Consider the following 23,244-nt stretch of genomic DNA (forward strand, 5'->3'; position numbering starts at 1 on the left):
TCACAATCAAATCCCGTCACAATTAACCCTATCACAACCGAAGCCCGTCACAAATAACCCAATCACAATCAAAGCCCGTCACAACTTACCCTATCACAACCGAATCTCGTCACAACTAACAATTTCCCAACCAAATCCCGTCACAAATTACCCTTTAGCAACTAAATCTTGTCACAACTTACCCTATCACAATCGAATCCCGTCACAAATAACCCTATCACAACCGAACCCCGTCACAACAAACCCTATCCCAACCAAATCCCGTCACAATTAACCCTATCCCAACCGAATCCCGTCACAACAACCCCTACCACAACCAAACCCCGTCAAAACAACCCCTATCACAACCAAATCCTGTCACAAATTACCCTTTAGCAACCGAATCCCGTCACAAATAACCCTATCTCAACCGAATCCCGTCACAAATAACCCTATCACAATCAAATCGCGTCACAACTTACCCTATCACAATCAAATCACTTCACAACGTACACTTTCACAACCAACTGTCACAACTAGCCCTATCACAACCAAATGTCAACATCCCGTCACAACTAACCCTAACACAACCAAATCCCGTCACACCTAACCCTATAACAACCGAATCCCGTCACAAATAACCCTATCACAACCGAAGCCCGTCACAAATAACCCAATCACAATCAAAGCCCGTCACAACGTCCACTTTCACAACCAACTGTCACAACTAGCCCTATTACAACCAAATGTCACAACTAAACCAATCACACCCAAACCCCGTCAAACCTAACCCTATCACAACCAACCCCGTCACAACTAACCATATCACAACCAAATCCCGTAACAACTAACCCTATCACAAGCAAATCCCGTCACAATTAACCCTATCCCAACCGAATCCCGTCACAACTTACACTAACACAACCGAATCCCGTCACGACTGACCCTTTACCAGCCTATTCCCGCCACAACTAACCCTATCACAACCTATTCCCGTCACAACTTACCCTATCACAATCAAATCGCGTCACAACTTACCCTATCACAACTAAATCCTGTCACAACTTACCCTATCACAATCAAATCGCGTCACAACTTACCCTATCACAATCGAATCCCGTCACAAATAACCCTATCACAATCAAAGCCCGTCACAACGTCCACTTTCACAACCAACTGTCACAACTAGCCCTATTACAACCAAATGTCACAACTAACCCAATCACAACCAAATCCCGTCACAATTAACCCTATCTCAACCGAATCCCGTCACAAATAACCCTATCTCAACCGAATCCCGTCACAACTAGCCCTTTCACAACCAAATCCTGTCAAAACTACCCCTATCACAACCAAATCCAGTCACAACTAACCCTATCAAGAAAAGATCCGTCACAACTAAAACTATCACAACCGAATTTTGTCACAACGTACTCTTTAACAACCTATACCCTATCACAACTACATTCCGTCACAACTAACCCTATCTCAACTACATTCCGTCACAACTAACCCATCACAACCAAATGCTGTCACAACTAACCCTATCACACCCAAATCCTGTCACAACTACCCCTATCACAATCAAATCCCGTCACAACTTACCCTATCACAACCTTTTTCCGTCATAACTAAAACTATCCCAACCGAATCTCGTCACAACTAACTATATCACAACCAAATCCCGTCACAACTAACCCTATCACAATCAAATCCCGTCACAACTTACCCTATCACAATCGAATCCCGTCACACATAACCCTATCACAACCGAATCCCGTCACAACTAACCCTATCACAACCGAATCCCGTCACAACTAATCCTATTACAACCAAATCCCGTCACAATTAACCCTATCACAACCGAATCCCGTCACAACTAACCCTATCACAATCAAATCCCGTCACAACTAACCCTATCACAACCAAATCCTGTCACAACTAACCCTATCACAATTAAATCCCGTCACAACTTACCCTATCACAACCGAATCCCGTCACGACTAACCCTTTAACAACCAATTCCCGTCACAACTAATCCTATCACAACCGAATCCCGTCACAACTTACCCTATCACAACCAAATCCCGTCACGACTTATCCTTAGCAACCGAATCCCGTCACAACTAACAACAAACCCGATCACAACCGAATCACGTCACAAATCAACCCATCACAACTAAACCTATCACAACCGAATCCTGTCACAACTAACAAGAAACCCGATCACAACCGAGTCACCTCACAACTAAACCCACCACAACCACATCCCGTCACAGTTGTCCCTATCACAACCGAATCCCGTCCCAATTAAACCCATCCCAACCAAAACCCGTCACAACTCACCCTATTACAACCAAATCCCGTCAAAACTAACCTATCACAACCAAATCCCGTCACAACTAACTAACCCTATCACAACCAAATCCCGTCACAAATGTTTCATTCACAACCAATTCCCGTCATAACTAACCCTTTAACAACCCAACTAGCCCCGTTACAACGTATCCCACTCTTACGTGCAATCAATCTCGATTTCATTACCAATCTAAATGCATAAATCCACATTACAATAAACTTTTTTTACTGTCTACCCTAGTTACAATACATGATAAGTATTAGATGCAGACACATTAAAGTTGATTGTTTGGTTGGTTGTACAAGGTTGTACGTCCTATCAACAGCTAAGATTATTTAAGGACTGCAGTAAATGTTTTACTGCATCGTAAGGTCATGACTACAATGTACCTACGCTTTCAAAATTGATACCTGTTGGTGTGTGTAAAAAAGTACGCTTTTATTTGTATCCGGAACGGTTTCAAACCAAACCCGTTCGGCAATTTGCGCCTTATTGCCCCCACTCCTTCCCGGTACTCTGGGTCTACTCTTATGGAAAATACCATACTCAAGCACAACTTGGCATCAGATCTAGAGAATGTGCAGATTTTGAACCTTTTCAAGTATTCAACTGGAACATGTTATTATCCGAACTAAGTGATCAGCAAAGCAATAGGATACAGCCATTTCAAGGTAAGTTTATTGTAAAACATTTACCTCTACTAATCTCTTTTGATTGTCAAGTTAGTGACACAAAAAAACCCAACAATTATTGTGACAAACCACCAAAGAAACCTGTGAAGATTTGATTTGGATAAAACTAAGACATTTATGTGAAGGTTTAAATGGTCACCCAACAGGTTGGTGTTAGCTGTGATGGATACGTGGACAGGTATGAAGTCGTAAAGGTTTGCAATAGTATTCTCACCTGTATCTCACCTTCCACCGACTCATAAACCTAACGTACCTCACATCTAATTTATAACGTATAGAACATATCGAAATATAGTGTAAGGTTATCGGTAAAGATAATTTTGACGGGAATTTAAATATATAAAGGTAAACAAAATACTACATTATTATGTACATGCCAGTGTAATAAATAGCTACATGTACATGTATGCACGAACACTTGTTCTAAAACGTTCTCTGTAGATTTAAGTATTGCTTTTGTATTGCTAGATTTCAATTAAGTATTACAACCCCCTGAACTCTTGAATATGTAGGATGAAGTCATGGAAAATAGCGTTATTTAAGCATTGAGTTTTTATTTTTATTTTCATCGGGGTATGAAAAGAATTCTTTTTCCAAACTGTATGAACCCGGAAAATCCAACGGAATCTACCGAAGACCAAAGGCCACCGGAGTTCTTTGATAATTTTCGTTTGAAGTTGCCGACATAGCGAAAGTAGTTCCGGTGGGCGTGGCCTATTTTTTTTCTTTCATAGAACAATGAAATACATTTTTTCGTCCAATCAGATAAGAGTATTTGGTATGAAAACAAAGAAAAACTAATTATACCAGCATGACAATAATCATAAGAATATTGTGTATACGAACAGAAGATTTTTGAGATGATATACTTGTAAGGAGAGCGTACATATTTACCTACTGTAAATTTCGTAGACAGCGTATATATGCAGCAGCTTGTTGGTGTTGGCATCCTCGAATTTTCTGGATAAACGCTCACTTACGTTATTCTGCATAGAACGTTAACGAGTGTTACCCTTTGGAATTCTTATAGGCGTAGTGTTAGTGGATGGAGCATATCATATACTAGAGTAAGTAAATTCGTTTGAACAAAATATAATAAAACAGTTTTAGTTATATAACAATTTAATATTTTATAACATGGTATAACAATTCAATAAAATTCCTTCTTACACTTTCACTCACTCATCTAATTTACGGTAGTCTTTCAATCCTCACTCTGAATTCCTTTCTCTGTAATTCATCTCATCAATACTAAATACAGTATGTAATATAAGTTAAACGTTTGTATGCGGTTAAGCATTGCACTGGAGACAAATAATAACGGATTTGTGTCAAATTGTGGTTTAAAACTTTCTTAAACTTTAATGTCAAAACTTCAAACACATTGTCTCTTGTATCTTCATTTTTGAGACTGTGAACAAAATATTAACTATTTCACACTTGCCGAGTCATTCAAAGAAACTTCGCATCCAATTTTAATCGATTTTTAAAATAGTCCCCTTTTAACAACTACATTAAATCATCGACTTATGTTGTTGTCCTCGTGGGTTTCAAATACTATATTCATGGTAGAGATTTTTCAACACAATTAGCATGAATAATAGTTATTGAACAAGGTATTCACAGCAAGGTTGATACCGCCAAAGTTTCACCTTCGTTACTATGTGTTGCTGAGATAAACATGTATAAGGTGTTGTAGATTTGACGTACTGTATAAAAAACATTGTATTTGACCTAACACTTTGGTGGGAAAACAATTTTAATGACATGTTATTCCATTACACGGAAGAATTATGACAGAATATGCTCCAAATCCCTCCCTCACGATTGCCACCTCTTTCTCAGTCACCATCATCTCTCCCGAAACTCTGGTATATTATATAGCAAGAAAGTACAATGTATGAAATGCCTTATACTCATGGGCGTTTCTATTGAGCCAAAACCAGTACAATAGCACGTGCTTCGCTTGTATATTTAGGGTTCCAGCGCCACTAAAGCCAGAATCATCGTAGTAACCATACTAGTTATGATTGAAATGAACTGAATGAGCACGTCACATTCTACCCTATCTTTCAGTCGATCCAACAATCCTGTAGCCACCTGGAACTTGCTTCGTTTGAGTAAAAAACAAGTTGACTATTTCATCTCCCCAATGACTCCCCCAATGGGCCAGAAATCTTACGATGATCAGATTTTTTGTGTCTTAGGTGTTCAAGGTTGATAAACTTTGTGTGTTTCTTCGTTGAGTCAGAACCCTCATTATGACTTATGTAACATACCTATAGAAGTATGTACTAGCTGATGGTATATAGAGCTTGTCGCCTTCGAGACAGCCCCCTAACCCTCGACTCCCCCTCTGAACTGTCTCCAGAGTCCGTTTGTTCCAACACTATACTAGGCATAGACTGCTGTTTGTACAAGAACGGTTTGGACTTCTTCGTTTTTCGGTGATAAATACACATGTCCTCGAATATTTTAGAAACACTGTCGACTGATTCCCGCACAGATATTTCGTAAAAGGCTGAACAGCCAAGTTCCACTGCGCGTGATCTACCCTCTTCTTCCGTGACCATTCGGTCGTGTAGTCTGTCATTCTGGTTTCCGACCAGCACACACGGCGCCCCCTGTGGGCCACTCTCCATCGCCATGCTCATCTTACGAACCCGTTTACAGTAAGAATTAATGAGGAACTTGATTCGGCTGCATTCGTTGAAACTACAACTGTCCGTAACAGAATACATTAACACGTATGCGTCTGCCCACTTGATGTTTTCTTCCGTTTTGTTTTTCTCACCCTGCAAAACAAAGAGCAATCATTACATACTTTTGACCTTGTCTGATGAACATGAGACACCCTATCGTTAATGAGGTTGTTTTTAGAATGCATTTATGATGGTATGCAACACAGATTTGAAAGGAACTGTGTTGGATACCACCAGAAATGTTACAAAATGCATTTAAATATTATATTTAACTTCAAACAACAAAAGACAATCATTTTATCGTTCTTTACGGTCATTTTTGATTTTGATTCATTATACATTTTTTAACAAACTGTTTTACCAAAGGGCGAAATAGTCATTTTTGCGGGAACAATATCGCGTTTTTGATGGTTACCAATTCCGTCAGTCGGCGAACATTCGGAATCATTGAAATCATTCGGGAATTTCCGTCATAATTTGGATTTGACGTCAGGTCATTATTAATCCCGAATCACTTAAAGAGTTGGACGAACAGAATAAAACAGTTTGCTATTGGAAAATATTCACTTGTAATAGTTTGTATTGGCAGAATAATTTAAGGACTGTATGTATGAAATAAAAATGTAAGCTAATTACACGTTAACAATATCATTAGGAATACAATTAAGGTTACAAGTCTTTGATACTTTACGCTGGTACATGAAGCAATATCCGGTGTTCTGAGATTACGCAATACTTGTTATTCGTTTCTTTCATTGATTATATATCTATATTATTCTACCTCATCTGGTGATAGCTTTGGCAAGGCTTCCTATTAAATTATATACATTTCATTGATCAGGAAGGTGATAAAGACACTCACTCAGAGAAGATGACACATGCAAGTATTATAAATTGGTACGAGGCATTCGGAGAGTGATACACAAATTAAACATTACATCAAAATGCCGATACATCATGATCATATCAGAAAAAAGCAATCCAAAATAAACATTTAAATGATGATAAAATCTAAAATCCTGTTTGATTGAATTTCTCGCAATGTGCATCACAATGACATATTCATTGTGGGCCTAACTTTATTGCATTATGTACTTCTTCATAACAGTTCCCTTTAATATATTTACACGATCTATTTGTATTCACTTCGTATAATGCAGTATTTATATTTATATATATATATATCCTTGTTGTACTGAGTCACACGTAATGAATATAGCCTAATGTGTAACCGTTTCAGAATCAAGAAACTTCGACACGGTGGTAAGGTAATGTCTACCCTGTGTAATTTCAACGCTCAATGTTCTTTCTATATAAACTATGTGGTAGAAACAATAAAAACATCATGTAATGTTCTCCCTCTCAAATTTCTCATGGCCCCTTTTGCATGCATACCATTATGTGTGTTGTTAACTGTAACATAATTCCTTTTCGTACTTACATCATTTAAGAATTTTTTCCTTGCGTCAAATTTCCCCAAAGCAACGTTTGATATTTCTTTATATTGAATTTACAACATTTGTTCTTCGTCGTTTTGAAATTCCTGTGACGTAGCTCACCTGTATTGCCGTGTCTAGGACCTCGATGTTAACGTTGTCTCCCTCGATACACTTGTTACAGCTGTACGTCTTCTCTACAATACAATCAAAATTATGTGTAATCACATATCATGTCTTTAGTTACATTTTACATGCAACCGAACTGGAATGTTCACTTTTATCACAACAATAAAAAAAAGATCGAATTCTATTCTTAATCGTCACACCTGCCTTTTATTTTCTTCAGAAACGCTCGTTTCTTTTGCTGCAGTTTCTAACATACTGACGTCTATGTAATGAACACTTAATTGTGTAACTTGATTAAACATCCTCACTGAATTATTCACGCATCGTAATTTTCAATGAAAGCTTTTAACAGAATGAGACTTTATAACTCAGCATAATATGCAATGTACTTGTAAAACTATCACCTTGCATCTAAATCGTGCCATGAGCAATTCTGGTATTCTATTTATCATCAGCCTATCACATGTCTAGCCTTTATGTATGGAAACAGGCTACTCAGTTTTGTGTTGGATGTTACGTGTAAATCTATTTAATAGCCAAAAGATCTTATTTTTATTATATTTTTATTTATTATTACTGAGAAGGAAACCAGATATTATTTTATCGTGTAAGAAACACTTGAGCTGGAAGTGGCAGCTTGACCCTTGTGAAATTGTATAGCTGGTTAAATGACATGGGCAGTTCGGCTACACAACTCGCATTCCTGTTTAACTTTAGTCAGATATTTTTTATACAAATATTCCTAAATATATGGTGAAACGTTCGGAGAAATCCGTTGTTTTGTAGCCGAGTAAAAGACTTAGAGAAAAGGGTTCGAGTGGGGGTGTTTTGTTATTAGACAGAAAAACAAAAAATCTAATCGACATTTTCTTGTTCTAAAAGATTTTCACGTTGATAAAACTTGTTTCAAACGCTATTTTCGTATAAAAAGCACGGTACGACGAGCGGAATCACGCTAGGTTACATGCTATTTTATAGCTCATTAACTTATTTTTTATTAAAGTTTAACATAATCGCACAGAATTACGCGTCGTCTTTCACAATGTGTTATATCAGCTGCTGTTAACATGAACCCGTGTTCTCTCCACGTAACGTCCCACAACCTCATCGCTTTGATGCCGTTAAGATTGGCAGTGGGGGAATCACAGATCATGTAGTATGACCTGGGACAATTCTGGATGCAGCGGCTGGAGCCGCAATAGATACTAAGGCTGCCGGAGGTCATAGGGTGCTGGGGTGATGGGGAGAAGGAATGTGATACCTACCTAAGTTGGGGTCGTACTCTCCTATGAATCTTCTCGTCAGGAATCGCACGGTGAGAGCTAGAAAGTACAAAGGCACGTTCTTAGTAGGGTTATGCTATCATGTGCTTTATTAGACTGTGTTACTTGTGTGTCGGAAGATCTCTTAGTGTAGATAGAAACAATACAAAATCGTCGAAGAGGTCTTTTTTAATGAAACTTATATGGTAGTATTGTTCGTAAGTTTTTTTTATGAAAACTGCTTTTACTCGAATGCTGAAAATGCCTTTTAACTGTAAACATGCAGTGGCAATCTCTCTTGAATGACTTGCAGAAACTTTTCACTATTAATGCCAAATGTGCATAAACATTAGTTTAAGACGATAATGATGTGATTGTATTATTCTTGATACTGTACTTGTATTCAGCAACGCATCTCAATGTCTCTGATCAATTGATTCAATATTTTTTTCACATTCAAAACCAATCAATATATAATTTTCAATTAAGTTCTTCATATTACAAGTCATATTAATATGATAACGTATTACAATTTCAAATGGGTTTAAAACGTCACGATGCCGTCGTAAATCGCTAATGTGCCGTCATGTTTTGATACCTTTGTACAGCTTGTAAAGGTCAATATGATCTGAAAGTGCTGTGGCATTGTTTACTTAGATCAAGGATGGCGCTAATGAACTGTGACTTGATTGTGGACTCTGTTCCCTGCCTTAACCACAAAAAAACAAAACGTGTTCCTAGAATCCAGCAGTAGGTAATATGGAACTGCGATATTCTCCACAACTAATGTGTAAACAAATTGTAAATATAATGTTTATCCACAACCAACAATTTGTAATATGAAATTGAAAGTATTTTCGGTAGCCAATTTTCCCTCTCAAATAGATCAGTAAAGAGGCGAGGGCAAAGCCATTACCTACAATTTTACCTACGCACACTTAGTCAAACTGTTGTCAGAATATAATGTGGTGACGTATTTTCGTGTCCCTGTTGTGACGTATTAGTGTAATGTCACCCACAACCCCTCCCACCCCACCTTTCCTTCTCCACCCTATCTTTTTCCGTTTCCCCCAAAACATACACTATTTTTACCATTTGTATTGAGGAGAGGACTCTATTAAGTTGTAATAATTTGTCGTCCAATCCATTTGTATATTTGTACAATAAAATATGTTTAAACTAAAAAAAAAAGTCACCATAAATAATTATGCGACAATATCGCCAATGGATCTCCTCATATCTTAGGTTAAAAAGCAACAATCTTATCAAGCAAATCAATTCCTGTTTCTTTCGTAATTATATGTTGACTTTCTCGTTTGACACTGTTTGTCGCTATCACAACGGAGCAAACGGTATTTTGTAATAAAATTGCAAGCATTGGTATTGACTGCGCATAAAAAGGTCAATGCCCACTTGTAATTCGTTAAACAGTGATAAGTATGTGTATTCAGAGGACAAGCTACAGAAACTGGACGACGATCAATCAATTACAACTTCATTTCGTGTAACGATCTAACTAGGTATAGTGGTAGCGACGTCCACTTGACTTGCAGAAGAGAATGTCGACCCCTTCATTGACCAACATGATTGGGATACCTACAGAAGATTACAGTTTAGTGATGTACATTCCTGTGAATTATTTGTGACAATGACCTGACGATATGAAGAAATGTCCTCTCTCGTGGCTGACAACTGATGACATGTGCTATATTATACTTCTAAACTCTGCCAAATGACCAGCCGATATTTGGTTTGAGCTTACAAACATACTGCGTATTGAAAGGAGATGATATACAGTTTATAATTAACTATACCGTGCTCGCTAGTAGCCAGTAGCAATAATCTGTTCGCATTCAAATCCCTGACACACGGGGAAAGGAGATATTATATTGTTTATAATTGAATGTACGGTGTTTAACTGGTAGCCTGTAGCAGTAAGCTGGACGCATTCCAAACCTCGATTTACGGAGAGGAATTTAAATTTGTTTGTATCAAATGCCAGTCTTGAAATCGTTATCATATGACAAGCTGCACATTGTTTAAAGTTAGCTAATTATATATATATATATTGATAACGTTTATGCTTAAAAGTATAAACCATGAAGCTCTCACACAAAATCAGTTATGATTTAATATTCATTATAGAGTTCCAACTCATTCGGAACTTATCGGTGAACTGCTGTTACCTTCATGCAACGTTAGCACTGGAGATTTGCCCTTAGACATCATGGGTGTTTTTTTTATGTCATTGTAAGGTATCGACAGAGATATCCGAGTGCAGACATGCATATAATGGATGTAGATTGGCAGAAGTTATGCCCTACCGATAGGTTATATATTCGAGGTAACAGGATAGTTTAGAAGGTGCTCTTCTTTTAGTAGTATCATTTCTATTTCCATCAAACAAAATATTCCTTTCATTTCAGGAGATAGAAACAAGCATGAAAGCATGCAAAAAGGGACACATTTCTCTTATGTTGATCGTAATGAGACTTTAGTTGATAGTAACGCCAAATTGTTGGCAATCATGGCCTTCGGCCAGAAAGGATGATGATTAATGTACCAACAGTGGTAATAAAACAGGAGCGGACAGTTGGTGGCTGTCAATCCGTCAATGATGCTTTTCTTGTAATACCTAATAATAGTCACCTCTTTTGCTGACAATCCGGCAAGCGTATGACACGAACGGCATGGCATATTTCGGGCTCCTTCACGTGTATATGAATGTACATGAGTATACTATCAGCAATGCGCACAATCCCTGCGATGAAACATTCATCCAACACTTGCCATGTTTGCATGTGTTTTGCATGCCCGTTAGGTTAATGTTCGTTGTGAGGTAATTAGTTGCACAAAAGATATTAACTCAAACAATACGTACTAGAACGCATATGGCATTTCGACCGAATCTTCCTGTGTTGATATCGATGACGGCGCTATTTAAAGTTATGTAATGTGTCTGTGGGAATAATGGTTTCCGAGACGTTAACACAGTTATTCACGTCACTATAACATTAAGTACCACACAATTAAAGTAAACCTTTGATCAAAGTACCGACCTTAGTGACCTCTTTCTCACAATTAACGACAACTTACACGAATATATCAAAATTGGTTCGTTATGCAAAAGAATGAAACTGACTCTCTTCTGAACTGTTCGTAAGGTGCAGCGTTCTCGTATAACACTAAGAAGTTTGCACTTCTATAAGATCGAGAAGAGATAATGAATTTTGACTTACAAGAGATTTCTGAAAAATAAATTGACGGTGATTGTGTGGCGATAACATACCGCTAGGAACAATCAACGTGGTGTTTTATGTTTACTGTACATTCGTTAGTATGCGAAGTTACCCTTGCACGATGTTATCGAGTTTGCCAGCGTTACGAGTGTAACATGATAGACCCACGCTATCGTGACGTAAACTAAATAGTTAAGACGTACTTTTGTGTTTTCAGGTAGGTGAGAACCTGACGTAAAAGGTTGTTAATCAGAATTTAAATCGGAAAGAGGAATCGTCTAAATGTCGACTTTTCGTGAACTTAGTGTTTACTCTCAATCGCCGGTCCATGCCATAATTAAATTGTGCGTGTCGAGAGGAAACAAGAATGTCTAATCTTATCAGTGGATTAACTTGACTGATGGCAAGGTCAGAAAACGTCTACAGAATCAGATACACCAAGTATGTGTGTACTTTTGATATATTTTGTATACTAATACATTAAAAAAGTAGTATTTATAATATTTCTGAAGATGTAAATAGTTATCTATCTCGGTAACGACACAATTTTTTTTTAAACGATATAAGTCTAACGAGTTTCCCCAAGAATGGAATACCATTACTACACAATCCAGATTATCATACTTTTTACCTTAATGCATTCAAAGGTTAATATAACCAGACTTAAATACATAATCAAACACACTAGGATTCTAGAAGCCACGTTAGATATCAAAGGGGACATAGATACTGTACACGGTGAAATGTTCACCCAGTCAAACTTTTGTCATGAGATCGGTTTACGCCAAGTGTAAATTGCGACCTTCACCTTTAATCACTATGTTGATCATGCTGTTTACTTATATTCGCTGCAATGATAAATTCGCCTTCATAACGGAGGGCGAAAAAGTCGAAAATGTAACTGCATATCAGGTGCGTGTACCCAGAAATCGATCCCGATCTGTTATATGCAGTTCACGTTTGCCGAGACCCTAAATTCTTATTCCATGATAGTCATGAATATAGGGTTAATTTAGCTATCGTACTATACCGTGATTGGCAGTGTATTTTCTCACAGAACACTACGTGACGATGCACATGTAGCACTTACATTGTATTATATATCCCGAGAGGGCATTTCCGGATGCGTAGTATAGGCACTCGATACCAAAAAACAATCGAGGCAACCCGAACGCACCTTTGGAATTTGGTCAATATGACTGTCATGAGTTTATTACAATTTCCTGTCGCAAAGATCAGGTTTTGTCTAGCCATATCCTGTCTGTTTAAGTAAACAGCATGACTGTTTTTTGTTGCGTTAAAGCTATCAAACTATTATTTATATTAATTATTATCAGAATGCTTAGTTTTATCACACAGTTACGAAACGACGTATACTACAATAGCTGTTGTATCATGTTCATAAAAACCTGATGATACTTACTTTTAAGCCTCTAACAATAACTAGTTATATGAAATTCGTTTCCGTAGTCGATATTTACCGAAAAAGTGGGTTAGTTTTTGTTTGATTCGATGTAGATGCATTCTAAATAAGATCAATTAAAAACTTTGAAATAACAAAAAAACATATAAATAAAACAATAAGAAACGGTGAGGTAAGAAAATACCATGCTTTCCTACGAACAAGTCACCTCTTGTTTAATCTCCATACCAATAAACAACATGTATTAATGCACCTCGATCACCCGACGTTTTCTGCTTGTTTTATCTATATAACAGAATATCCCAAGTTCCTTGAATTTTACATCAAATTTCGAATGACAGTTACTCGCAGACGTAGTATCCTTTTGAGTATTAAACCGTATTCCAAGTAAAAGTAAAATTAAGACGAAGTTTTCCCATCGACAGCAAAACCCGAACGAAATATCTTAATAACGGTAAAACCACCAAGCACCCAAAACGACCGAGCACTGTACCTCATTTCCATCAATCAAGTCCAATTAGTTGACTAATTAGTGAATGGCCGTCACATACCGAGAGGAGTAGCAGAAGTACACCTTAACCTAGTGTATGCTTACTTTGAGGGGTTATAGTCGGACTGTAGATAACTAGGCCCACCTTTTTTCCTCCTCCTACTTGTGCCTAATGTTATCATAGCTAATCAAAATACTACGAAACGTAAGTTAACGAGCCGTTCGTGGCAGCTATTGTGGCTTTGCGGTATATCACATCTTCTGATGCCAAATTCGTTCGTTCAGAGAGAGGTATATCTGCAATAATTATATGTGAAGGCACTGCACCTATTATGCACCAAGATAATAAACTAAATATTTCAAGTTCTTATTTTTAGAGCGCCATAATAAGTGCATGGCGTTTCTGGTGATTTCGTAAAAAAGTGATGTGTTGGTTTTGAAACGTTTTTACAAAAGGCACTTTAGACAATCAAGCCGGTTTGAATGGTTTATTTTTGACACTTGATATTTCCAGTGAGAATGACACCTACAATATCAAGACAAATGAAACACCATTGGTGATATGGCGCCAAGTAACACCTGTCATTACATACTTAACTTGTCAAATTATGGGATGTCTTGTACGACTAGAACAGCAATTTAAAGTCTGCAAGAAAGCCCATGTCAAAGATTAGCAACATAGACAGGCAATCTGATGTTTGATAAAAACGCTCGATTTCGATAAAATCAGAAACATGTCAGCGAGATTGTTATCCACCAGGTTGATTGTTGGCTTTTCTATCTTACATACTTGTTGATAGATGGCGCAGGTACCACCCAGGTAACATCCCAGTGAACTGATGATCAGAGTAGGACGGGATGCACTGACGCCCCATATACCACTATGCAACAGAAATGTCATACAAATGTGACATTGAACAGCACACAAAGCCCTCAAAAATGATTTAACTCCAATTGAATTTATATTTTTTTGTTAATAAGCCCTGTAAGTTTCGAGACTTATAAGTCATTGTCTCCGACTCTCCATTTTTACTGAATTGTTTTTCACCTATAAAAGCCATTTCCAAAGAGTTCCGAAAAACGGAAACAGTTCGCTTTAAGTCCAAAACATATGTAATCTATATGTTATACGCTACAATGAAAAATAGCCCACGTTATATTATTTAGTGTTTTGCATCTCGTCATAACATTTTTACCCAAATGATGCCAAAAGATTAATTGCCTTTAAAATTACCGGTTAAATTACCACAATCCTTTGGCAGTTGAGAGCAACCAATTTATCAGTAACAAACTCGTTTATATCGACGTCTCTTACTGCAAATCCTGCGTTCAAGACGGCAGGGTTACAGTATAGTACTGGGTCATAAAGAACTAAATTGTACCAAATCTTGAATAATTAAAAAGTTTCGAATATTGGGTAATATAGCCGAGATTTACTTCCATAAAGGAATCAATTTGTTTTAACCAAACAAGGGCGCAAATAGCTTACACGAAGCCTTAAACCACTGAAAAACATTAAAGAGACACATAAAGCTTTCGACAGGATAACTAAACTCGATACAGTAAATATAATAAATATGACATACTACCGTATAAGGTTACGGTACACAATGCTACGGTATAACATCGAGAAGAAGGTGACCTTTTTCTGAACGGTGGTGTTTGTAATGCTCTCAATAGACAAGAGCTAAGAGTTTCTGTCTACAAACAGGTGTGATAAATCATAATTATAAAAGGGCCTTGTTAAACATAGGTACCGTTGTAGGTTATTTCGATGTAATATGGGGTGTATCGTACATAGTCAAAATGGCTGGTCCAAAGATTTATATAATCCTTGAGCGTAGTGGTGCGCGTAATCATTGCCCTAGTTCTTTTGTTGCCTTTATTAAAATATTTTCATTCTTAACAATGTTGATCATGTATAACATTCAACAATGGCCTAGTATGTTATTAAGAAAAACATTACACGTTTTATTAGTACCTATAAAAACAGCGATAAACCCGAAACCATTATTCGGATATAGGTTGTGTGTCAAACATAATACGTTTATACGTGTTTACTTTGTGATTTCTAACTGGGTGAAATCGACTACGAGTTTTACATGTAATTACTCGGATAAAAGACAGAGATTATGGCATCAGTATATCGCCCACTTTCACAGACGGCACGACAGGTGCTCCTGTTAGACCTGTACTGACTATTATATAAGGGAACTATTATTAACCAAGATAAGAGAGGTATTACTTAGCGGTATTACACAACCTTGTCAATGCTAACGAACGAAAATGGCTCAACATTTAATAACCGGATCACCTAGATGTTCGACAATCCGGCCACTTGTTGACCAATAAATGGCTAGTCAAGGTTGGTAAGCGGTTAACAGCAGGATGTCGGTATAGAGTAGCAGATTATATGTTAGGGTGCTACCAACCAGCATAGTACAGTGTATCACTTCTAGTGTTGTTCGACACTTATATGGCCTTTCTACAGGCGTAAAAAGGCTGCGATGAGTTGCTTAGTCGGGAAAATGAAAATGATATCACTATTTATCTCCGGTTGACAAAATCACGTATCGACCGCAGTTTATTGAATATTAGTATATCATCTTATATCAATGTCAGTTCGATATTTAATAATTGGGTCGATTGTCCGAAAACCATCTTTTGACGTGGCTTTTTTGGCTGAATTTTAAAACGTTTTGTGATAAGGTCAAACATTAAGATTCTCGGAAGGATAAATGTTGTTGTATCATGTTTATAAAAACCTGATGATACTTACTTTTAAGCCTCTAACAATAACTAGTTATATAAAATTCGTTTCCGTAGTCGATACATTTATTTGAAAATATTTACTGAAAAAGTGGGTTAGTTTTTGTTTGATTCGATGTAAATGCATTCTAAATAAGATAAGATCAATTAAAAACTTTGAAATAGCAAAAAAACATTTAAATAAAACAATAAGAACCGTTTCTTATTGTTTTATTTATATGGTAAGAAAATGAATCGTGCTGCATTTTGAACTTGCTGGAAGCATGATCTATTAATTATCCTAATTTGTTATGAGCACATGTTAGATGTCTCCAGCTGTCACCAAACACATGGAACTTTGACGTACATACATTCTATGATAAATGTTTTACACAGTCAGCAGGTTTGTTTGACAGACCTTTTGGCAAAGGCCAAGGTGAAGGTCGCACAATTTACATTTCTATGTAAATGTCTAACATGGAAACTCGTAATAAAACGCAGAGTGTAGCCTTGAAGATTGTACGTAAACAATGTTTAAATTGAATCATCAAAGACACTAGAGATGCTATTGCCTGCGTTTAAGAAAGTTTTATATGTGTTTTGAACACCTGTAATGTCTAGGTACCAGACTAGTGGCAGCAAGACTGACCACATGTCAAACATTGACGTGTCGATGACCTTTATATCACAAAAGGTCAAAATTACTTTTCGCCCATTACACGCACCCCACACCTGGGGTTTTACATGTGAACCTGCTTTATCCAAGTAATAGTTACAAATCTTGTACAAGTTATGTTGCCAAAAGACTAATCAGCTTAACGTCAATGAAAATAAAATGGTACAATGTTGACAACCATCTAATGTTGCAGTCCGTATGATCGTTAGTGTCAATCTAATTTTTGGAGTATCATTATTTTTTCGATATAATACGATATAAAAGTGTCAAGCATTGAAAGAATTGATATTCAATTGAAAATTTAAGTTGACAATTCATTCTTATTTTATAAGTGGCCTATACGGATACAGTAAATAAACGGCCTAAGAAAACCAGTTTGTAAACTTGGCGTGAAATTACGTCCATAGGGCGTGTGCTTTTGTATTGTTAAAATGTTTCCACGGGACATTTGACAAACATCAATATCACAACGTCCTGATAAAATAGTTTGTGGTGAATTTTATGGACAGATACATTTAACTGGCCACATACAAACCTATTTTGTTTGCACGTGGACATCTAAAATATGATTTATATCAATATTTTTAGTAAGATTCTGTACCATGTAAATTATTTTTGTTATAATTGAAAACTCCATGTTTATAACATTTTCTATTTTCATATGTAGTTTGCTCAAAAACATCTTTCAGTTTCTTTTCTGTCATGTAGCTTAATCGCAAAAGCACTAAATCAACTTATTCGAGGTTGAGCTGCGTAAAATGTTCTGGGCCAAACACATGCTTCGTATGTTGTTATTGCTTAACACGGATAGTTTAAGTAGGTAAAAGACATTAATAAATTATGGTTTTATTGATCATAAAATCATGTTCAATATACATACTTTTTAAGCAGTGCTTTTTTTTCTAAAAATATTAATACAAAGCATCAGTATAGGTATAAAATACTACCGTGCCAAATGTAAGAGTTCATAGTCTCTCAATTACCAAGTCAATCATCACTCCTAGTCTTCATTTTTAATGTAGTTATTGAGTTGCGTTATTTTCAAACGTCACTACAAATTTCATCACAATTTAAAGTGCAATTTCACGCTGCACTTATGAAGGAGAAAAACTGATAAAAAATCTTGTCAGTAGGTCGGTAGTTAATTTGTGCTACATGAGATGTTTATAGTGTGTGAGGGCAGTGTTAATAATACAAAGCGTGTCTAGCATTTACTGGATGTCACCAGCGCAGACATTTCTATGTAATTCTAAATGTCAACATTTCCTGCTTATCCTGTACACACGCTCGCCTTCAACTGAAATCAACGTATGTGGATTAATAAGGAACATCTTTATTATTTCTTTAAAATTAAAAATACAGACGTTACGACGCAGTACAAACCAATACCCCATGTCGGCCATTTATCGGGTAGGATGTCCATGAACAGATCATATGATTGCAGTTTGTCACCTATCAAGTATGTGAAGATGCACATTTAGCTTTAAATAATATTTTTATTTGATTTATCAAACTTCCCAATCAACAATAAAACAAAATTTCGGGATTTTGAAACAGTCTCATGTTTTAATTGCTGACGATCACCATTAAAGTTTTCTTTTTTCTTTATCAGAACCTCTGATCAACTGCTACATAGTTGTTGGGAACGTTTGCCGAGGACACGAGATATCATCTTTATACCGGATGGTTTGCATGTGTCTGCACAAAGCTTGTGCACGTGTGTGAATGTGCGTGTACCGTGTACCATATGTACATATGGAAACTGATGGGTAACACAGCTACATGTCAGGACTTGAGATTGATGAGCAAGGTTTGGAAAAGGGCTTTTTAGCGTTTTTAATTCTAAAATATCTGATGAAGCAATGCATTTGAAAGATGCAGTAGGTTTCAGCGGCCTCTTTATTTGTATTTTGTTTGCTTACGCAGTTAGAGAAATACTTGTACAGATAAGAAATTTTAAAGCAAAGTTACATTTCATAACATGAACGACTATGGCCTTAGAAAGGAAAGATGACTGCAAATGCAAGCACTACATCTTTTGTTGTTGTCAGCTAACATTGTGAAAGGTTACAACCTTTTTGGACATTTTATGAATTGCATTATGGTTGTTAAATCGTCGGTTGCGTTATATATAAAGCGTTTTACTATGTCGTTCTTTTATCGCTTGCCGCATTTAAACTATGGTTTATAGAACGTAAGCGTGAAATGTCAGAGAGGTAGCGGGACAATGATTTATAGCATGTGATGTTTGTATAGTTATTTACAACAAACAGATTCAATATTTGCTTCACCAGCCGTGCGATATACACATGTGTACGGGGAGTTAATCAAACGCTTGGCTTTCCCTATACATTGTTCCTCTATCAACGGCCCGAATGTCACATTGTGTTTGGTATCCTATTGTCATAGGAATTGTTGCTTCATAGAAAAATGTGGCATGGTGTCACAAATGTCAGATTGACATTAACTAACAAAGTTCACGACAAAGCTATACCACATGAATAAAAACCCAGAACAAAAATATATGCACTTGAGCGAAATTATAAATGATATATGATAATGATAATGCAGAAAAAAACACAAGGTGTAAGAAAGCAAAACAAAAGATCAATAGCTTAATAAAGTAGATCATTATATTTACAAATCTCCCTTTGTCTTTCCAATTGATGAATACAGATTATTTTTTTGTTCCAGTTCAAAATACCAACCTGTAGTACTTTCTAGTGTATGCAGTGATACATGTATTTGAAAAACAAAGAAATTATAATGATTTCCTCGTTTATTTTGTTTCTTTGTTTTACAAAGATTTAAATGGAAAGGAGATACACTTTTCACATTGACTGATTTAAGATACAAATAAAAAGAACAAATGTACATACCTGACTTGCCAACTCCATTTTGTCCTAGAATAACTATCCGGAATGGACGTTGCTTGGACGACATAGATATCTTGCGAAGGAGGTTTGGAGATGACATGTTTCTCATATTCTCTTTGAGTTTCTCCCTGTGTATTGAAGAAATATCAGTCATGATACTAACCGCGACACACGTTACACAGGCCTGTAACACTCCTCATACAACTATGGACGTCACAACCGTTTTAAAACGTCGATTGCACATTTTCGGTTTTGTACAAAGTGTTCAAAATGTTTTTTTTTTTTTACACAACAATGACCATCCCGAATATATCTGATCTGGGCACATTGCATTACACAAACATGTTCCTGTGGTTCTGGGTGCCAAAAATGCTGGAGTTCCCACAGTTATATCGGTTCACAGACGAGTGTGACTTAGATAGTAACTGACACACAACCGGAGGTCTCCCTTCTCCACTCTCTCTGTGTGCTCAACGCATGTATATACGTGTACTGACGTACAGACCGATAGGGGATTACCCCAGCCTTCGTCAAGAGATGTAATAGACAGTGTCAGCGCTTGACCATCGATCTAAAAATCTATCGGTCTTCCAGCGAAATTAATTACTCGTCCGGAAATTTCTATCTCTTGAAATGTTAAACAACTTATATGTCTGTCACAAGTCTCAACATCAGCAGAAACAATATATCATAAACCGAATCCCGAATATGATCTCTTAACTTTGCGGTGATATAACCACCTTTCCTCCACTCGTACTAAAATATAACAATGTGTGAATGGAGATCTACGACACCACTTGAATGATCTCACGTCAACGGTGAGTGTTATACTACCACAGAGTCTGTGTCAGCGAAACGTGTCTACCAGAGTAAAACTAACTACTGTTTTACAGGGAAGGCCGTATTCCCATGTTTTTGCCAGAAGAGTGACAGCTCGACTCAACAGGTGCAGGCTTCGGAAGGGTGGTGACATTGTCGGGAACTTAATTCATAAATACTAGCGTCACAAAGTCAGGTCATATAGCACTACCGTGTAAGGTCAAGCTTGTCAAAGCCGATTATTATATTTCATAAACTGTATTGTACATTGAATTGAGCTATAGTTTGTCATGAGGGTATGAAAAATAGAAATTCAATGTGAACTGTGAGGTAGTCGTAACGGAAATAGAAAAATGTTTCAGTTGACTTGAAGTGTATTACATTGTTCAGTGAAAGTTGATAACGACACTTAAAAATTATCAAAGTCGAGAGTCAACTAAACCATTCATTATTAAACAATTATGGTGAATACTTACTGATATTCGGTGAACATTGAGACTTCCGAGTGCCAAACAGATTGTTTAACCGACCTAACTAGCATTTAAATTAACCAACCACCATAACAAACCGGAAATTATCGCAGGGGTATATCCGAACCGGAAGTGAAAATATTTATTGTCAATAAAAAAAAAGTAGGTAAGAAAATTTGATTTACAAAGGTAATATAAAAGCTAGACATGAAAATGCCTTCTTTCTTAACACTTAATTATAAGCGAGTGCCACCTCTCTACCGTCTGTATATAAATACAATTAACGGCGCCGCATGTGGTGCTCGTGATGCACAGATGTTCGTTAACACGAGGTGAAATGAAAATGACTTCCAACTGGGGCAAATCACTTATTGGACGATATTGACACAGAATTAAAACATCCATAAGGGGTCGCACAGTGCGAGCAGGTTACCAGTACTTCTTCGATGTTTTGTATGGGAGGACACCGCATGATTCTCGCCTGTTAGTCGCGTTAGCAGTTGTGTGAAGTCATTTGCTATGACGGTACCTACCTTAGAACCACCTGGGTTAGTTATCTATTTATGTAACGCAGTGCTTTTTTGCTTTATAGTAAGAATCTAAGAACATTAACATACTAATGTAAAGTCAATAAATGATAAACTTTAGCAGAGGTTCCATGAGTTGTATGTCTATAGTTGTTTATTTATGTACGTTATATATAGAAGTAGATTATTTGTACAGTTTTAATTCAATTATATCAATGTATATATCTTTTTAGCAATGAGAAATCTCACCAAGAACTTCTCAAAAGTATTCGTATCAGTTTAGTTCAATGAGCATATTGTAGAGTTATGTATCCTTGCACTATTAAAGAGCAAAGTAACAAACAACTCTGAGTTTAAATTTAGTATGAAGTTGTTTCGCATCCGTTAAATTAGGTAGAACAAATTAATGTTTAATATGTAATTATAAATTTCCTTTTAACGAGGCAGGAGGATATTTCGGAGAGTCGTTTACGCTTCCGTGATATGAAAAAAAATCAAAACTTCAAGGTTTTTATATAACTGTTAAGGCTTATCTTCAAATCTTAAGTGTTAACAAACGAAGCAACTGTGATGAAACTAATTCCAAACTATCTGACATTGATACATTAAGATTTTGTGAAGCTGCGTGTGTTCCTGTTATCTTATACCACAGCATATTTTTTATACCATTACTTACAGTTGATACCTCAGGCCGTCGTTCCTCATCGTGGTAAATTCGCATAGCACCACGTACACCTGCAATCAACAAAAAACAACCTTATCAAATCTACACTCTTTCCCCTCACAGCAAGATAAAAAAATAAGCAACAAACATCTCACATAATCATGACTATTTCCGACTTTTTTGTTGCGAGATTCACACACTTATTTATCTAGTGAAATTAGGTCTAGAAAGGACGCTACCACTAGCCAAGAGCGTGCGTTATCAAAGACATCGTTTACTTAATTTTTACAGAGACCAGTGAATATAAAATACAGAGAAATTGTTTATCAAGAAATATTACGTGTAGCGTGAATTATCTTTGTGCACATATAAAATACATGTAGTGTAAACAATTTTGTTTGCTACTTTGAAACTTTCGGAAGTCGAATGGTAATTACAAAGAGAAAACTAAGCTAATACTATTTCTATTTTTGAAGTTTTATAAGTTTTATTAAATATTTTGTAGATACCCTACACCATATAGTTAGGAAATGAAGCATCTTTTAAATTGAATAATCATAAAAAATAACTTATAAAAACAATAGGTTGTATCGAGTATAAATCGAAAGTTAATAAAATATGTACATACTTACACAATATGATAAGTTACTTTTTTGAAAGTAGTCTTATATTTTATAAATACACAGTGCCCTGAATATTATATACTATATCCTTTAAGACAAACGCTAATATCCGTTTGACGATATGTACTCG

General features: G+C 36.5%; 1 protein-coding gene across 1 annotated transcript; it reads right to left on the minus strand.

The window, feature by feature from the left end:
• Positions 1-4,134: 4,134 nt before the first annotated feature.
• On the minus strand, positions 4,135-20,933 carry LOC110451557 (ras-related and estrogen-regulated growth inhibitor-like). The gene is made up of 4 exons (XM_021499645.1): positions 20,015-20,933; positions 8,563-8,619; positions 7,292-7,365; positions 4,135-5,825 (listed from the first exon to the last, which is right to left on the minus strand). Exons 1-4 carry the CDS (start codon positions 20,163-20,165, stop codon positions 5,325-5,327), a joined length of 783 nt encoding a protein of 260 aa, XP_021355320.1. The 5' UTR covers positions 20,166-20,933; the 3' UTR covers positions 4,135-5,324.
• Positions 20,934-23,244: the final 2,311 nt, after the last annotated feature.

The sequence above is a fragment of the Mizuhopecten yessoensis genome, unplaced genomic scaffold, assembly GCF_002113885.1.
Source record: "Mizuhopecten yessoensis strain PY_sf001 unplaced genomic scaffold, ASM211388v2 scaffold6135_1, whole genome shotgun sequence".
NCBI classification, from domain to species: Eukaryota; Metazoa; Mollusca; class Bivalvia; order Pectinida; family Pectinidae; genus Mizuhopecten; species Mizuhopecten yessoensis.

Bases quoted from the DNA above. Each gene is read 5' to 3' on its own strand.
- LOC110451557 (XM_021499645.1), bottom strand. From the start codon at position 20,165: ATGACTGATATTTCTTCAATACACAGGGAGAAACTCAAAGAGAATATG. The intron at 8,620-20,014 runs GTATGTACATTT...TGTACTTTCTAG, and splicing joins AAATGGAGTTGGCAAGTCAG to CTCTCACCGTGCGATTCCTG. The intron at 5,826-7,291 runs GTGAGCTACGTC...TTTGTTTTGCAG, and splicing joins TCCTAGACACGGCAATACAG to GGTGAGAAAAACAAAACGGA.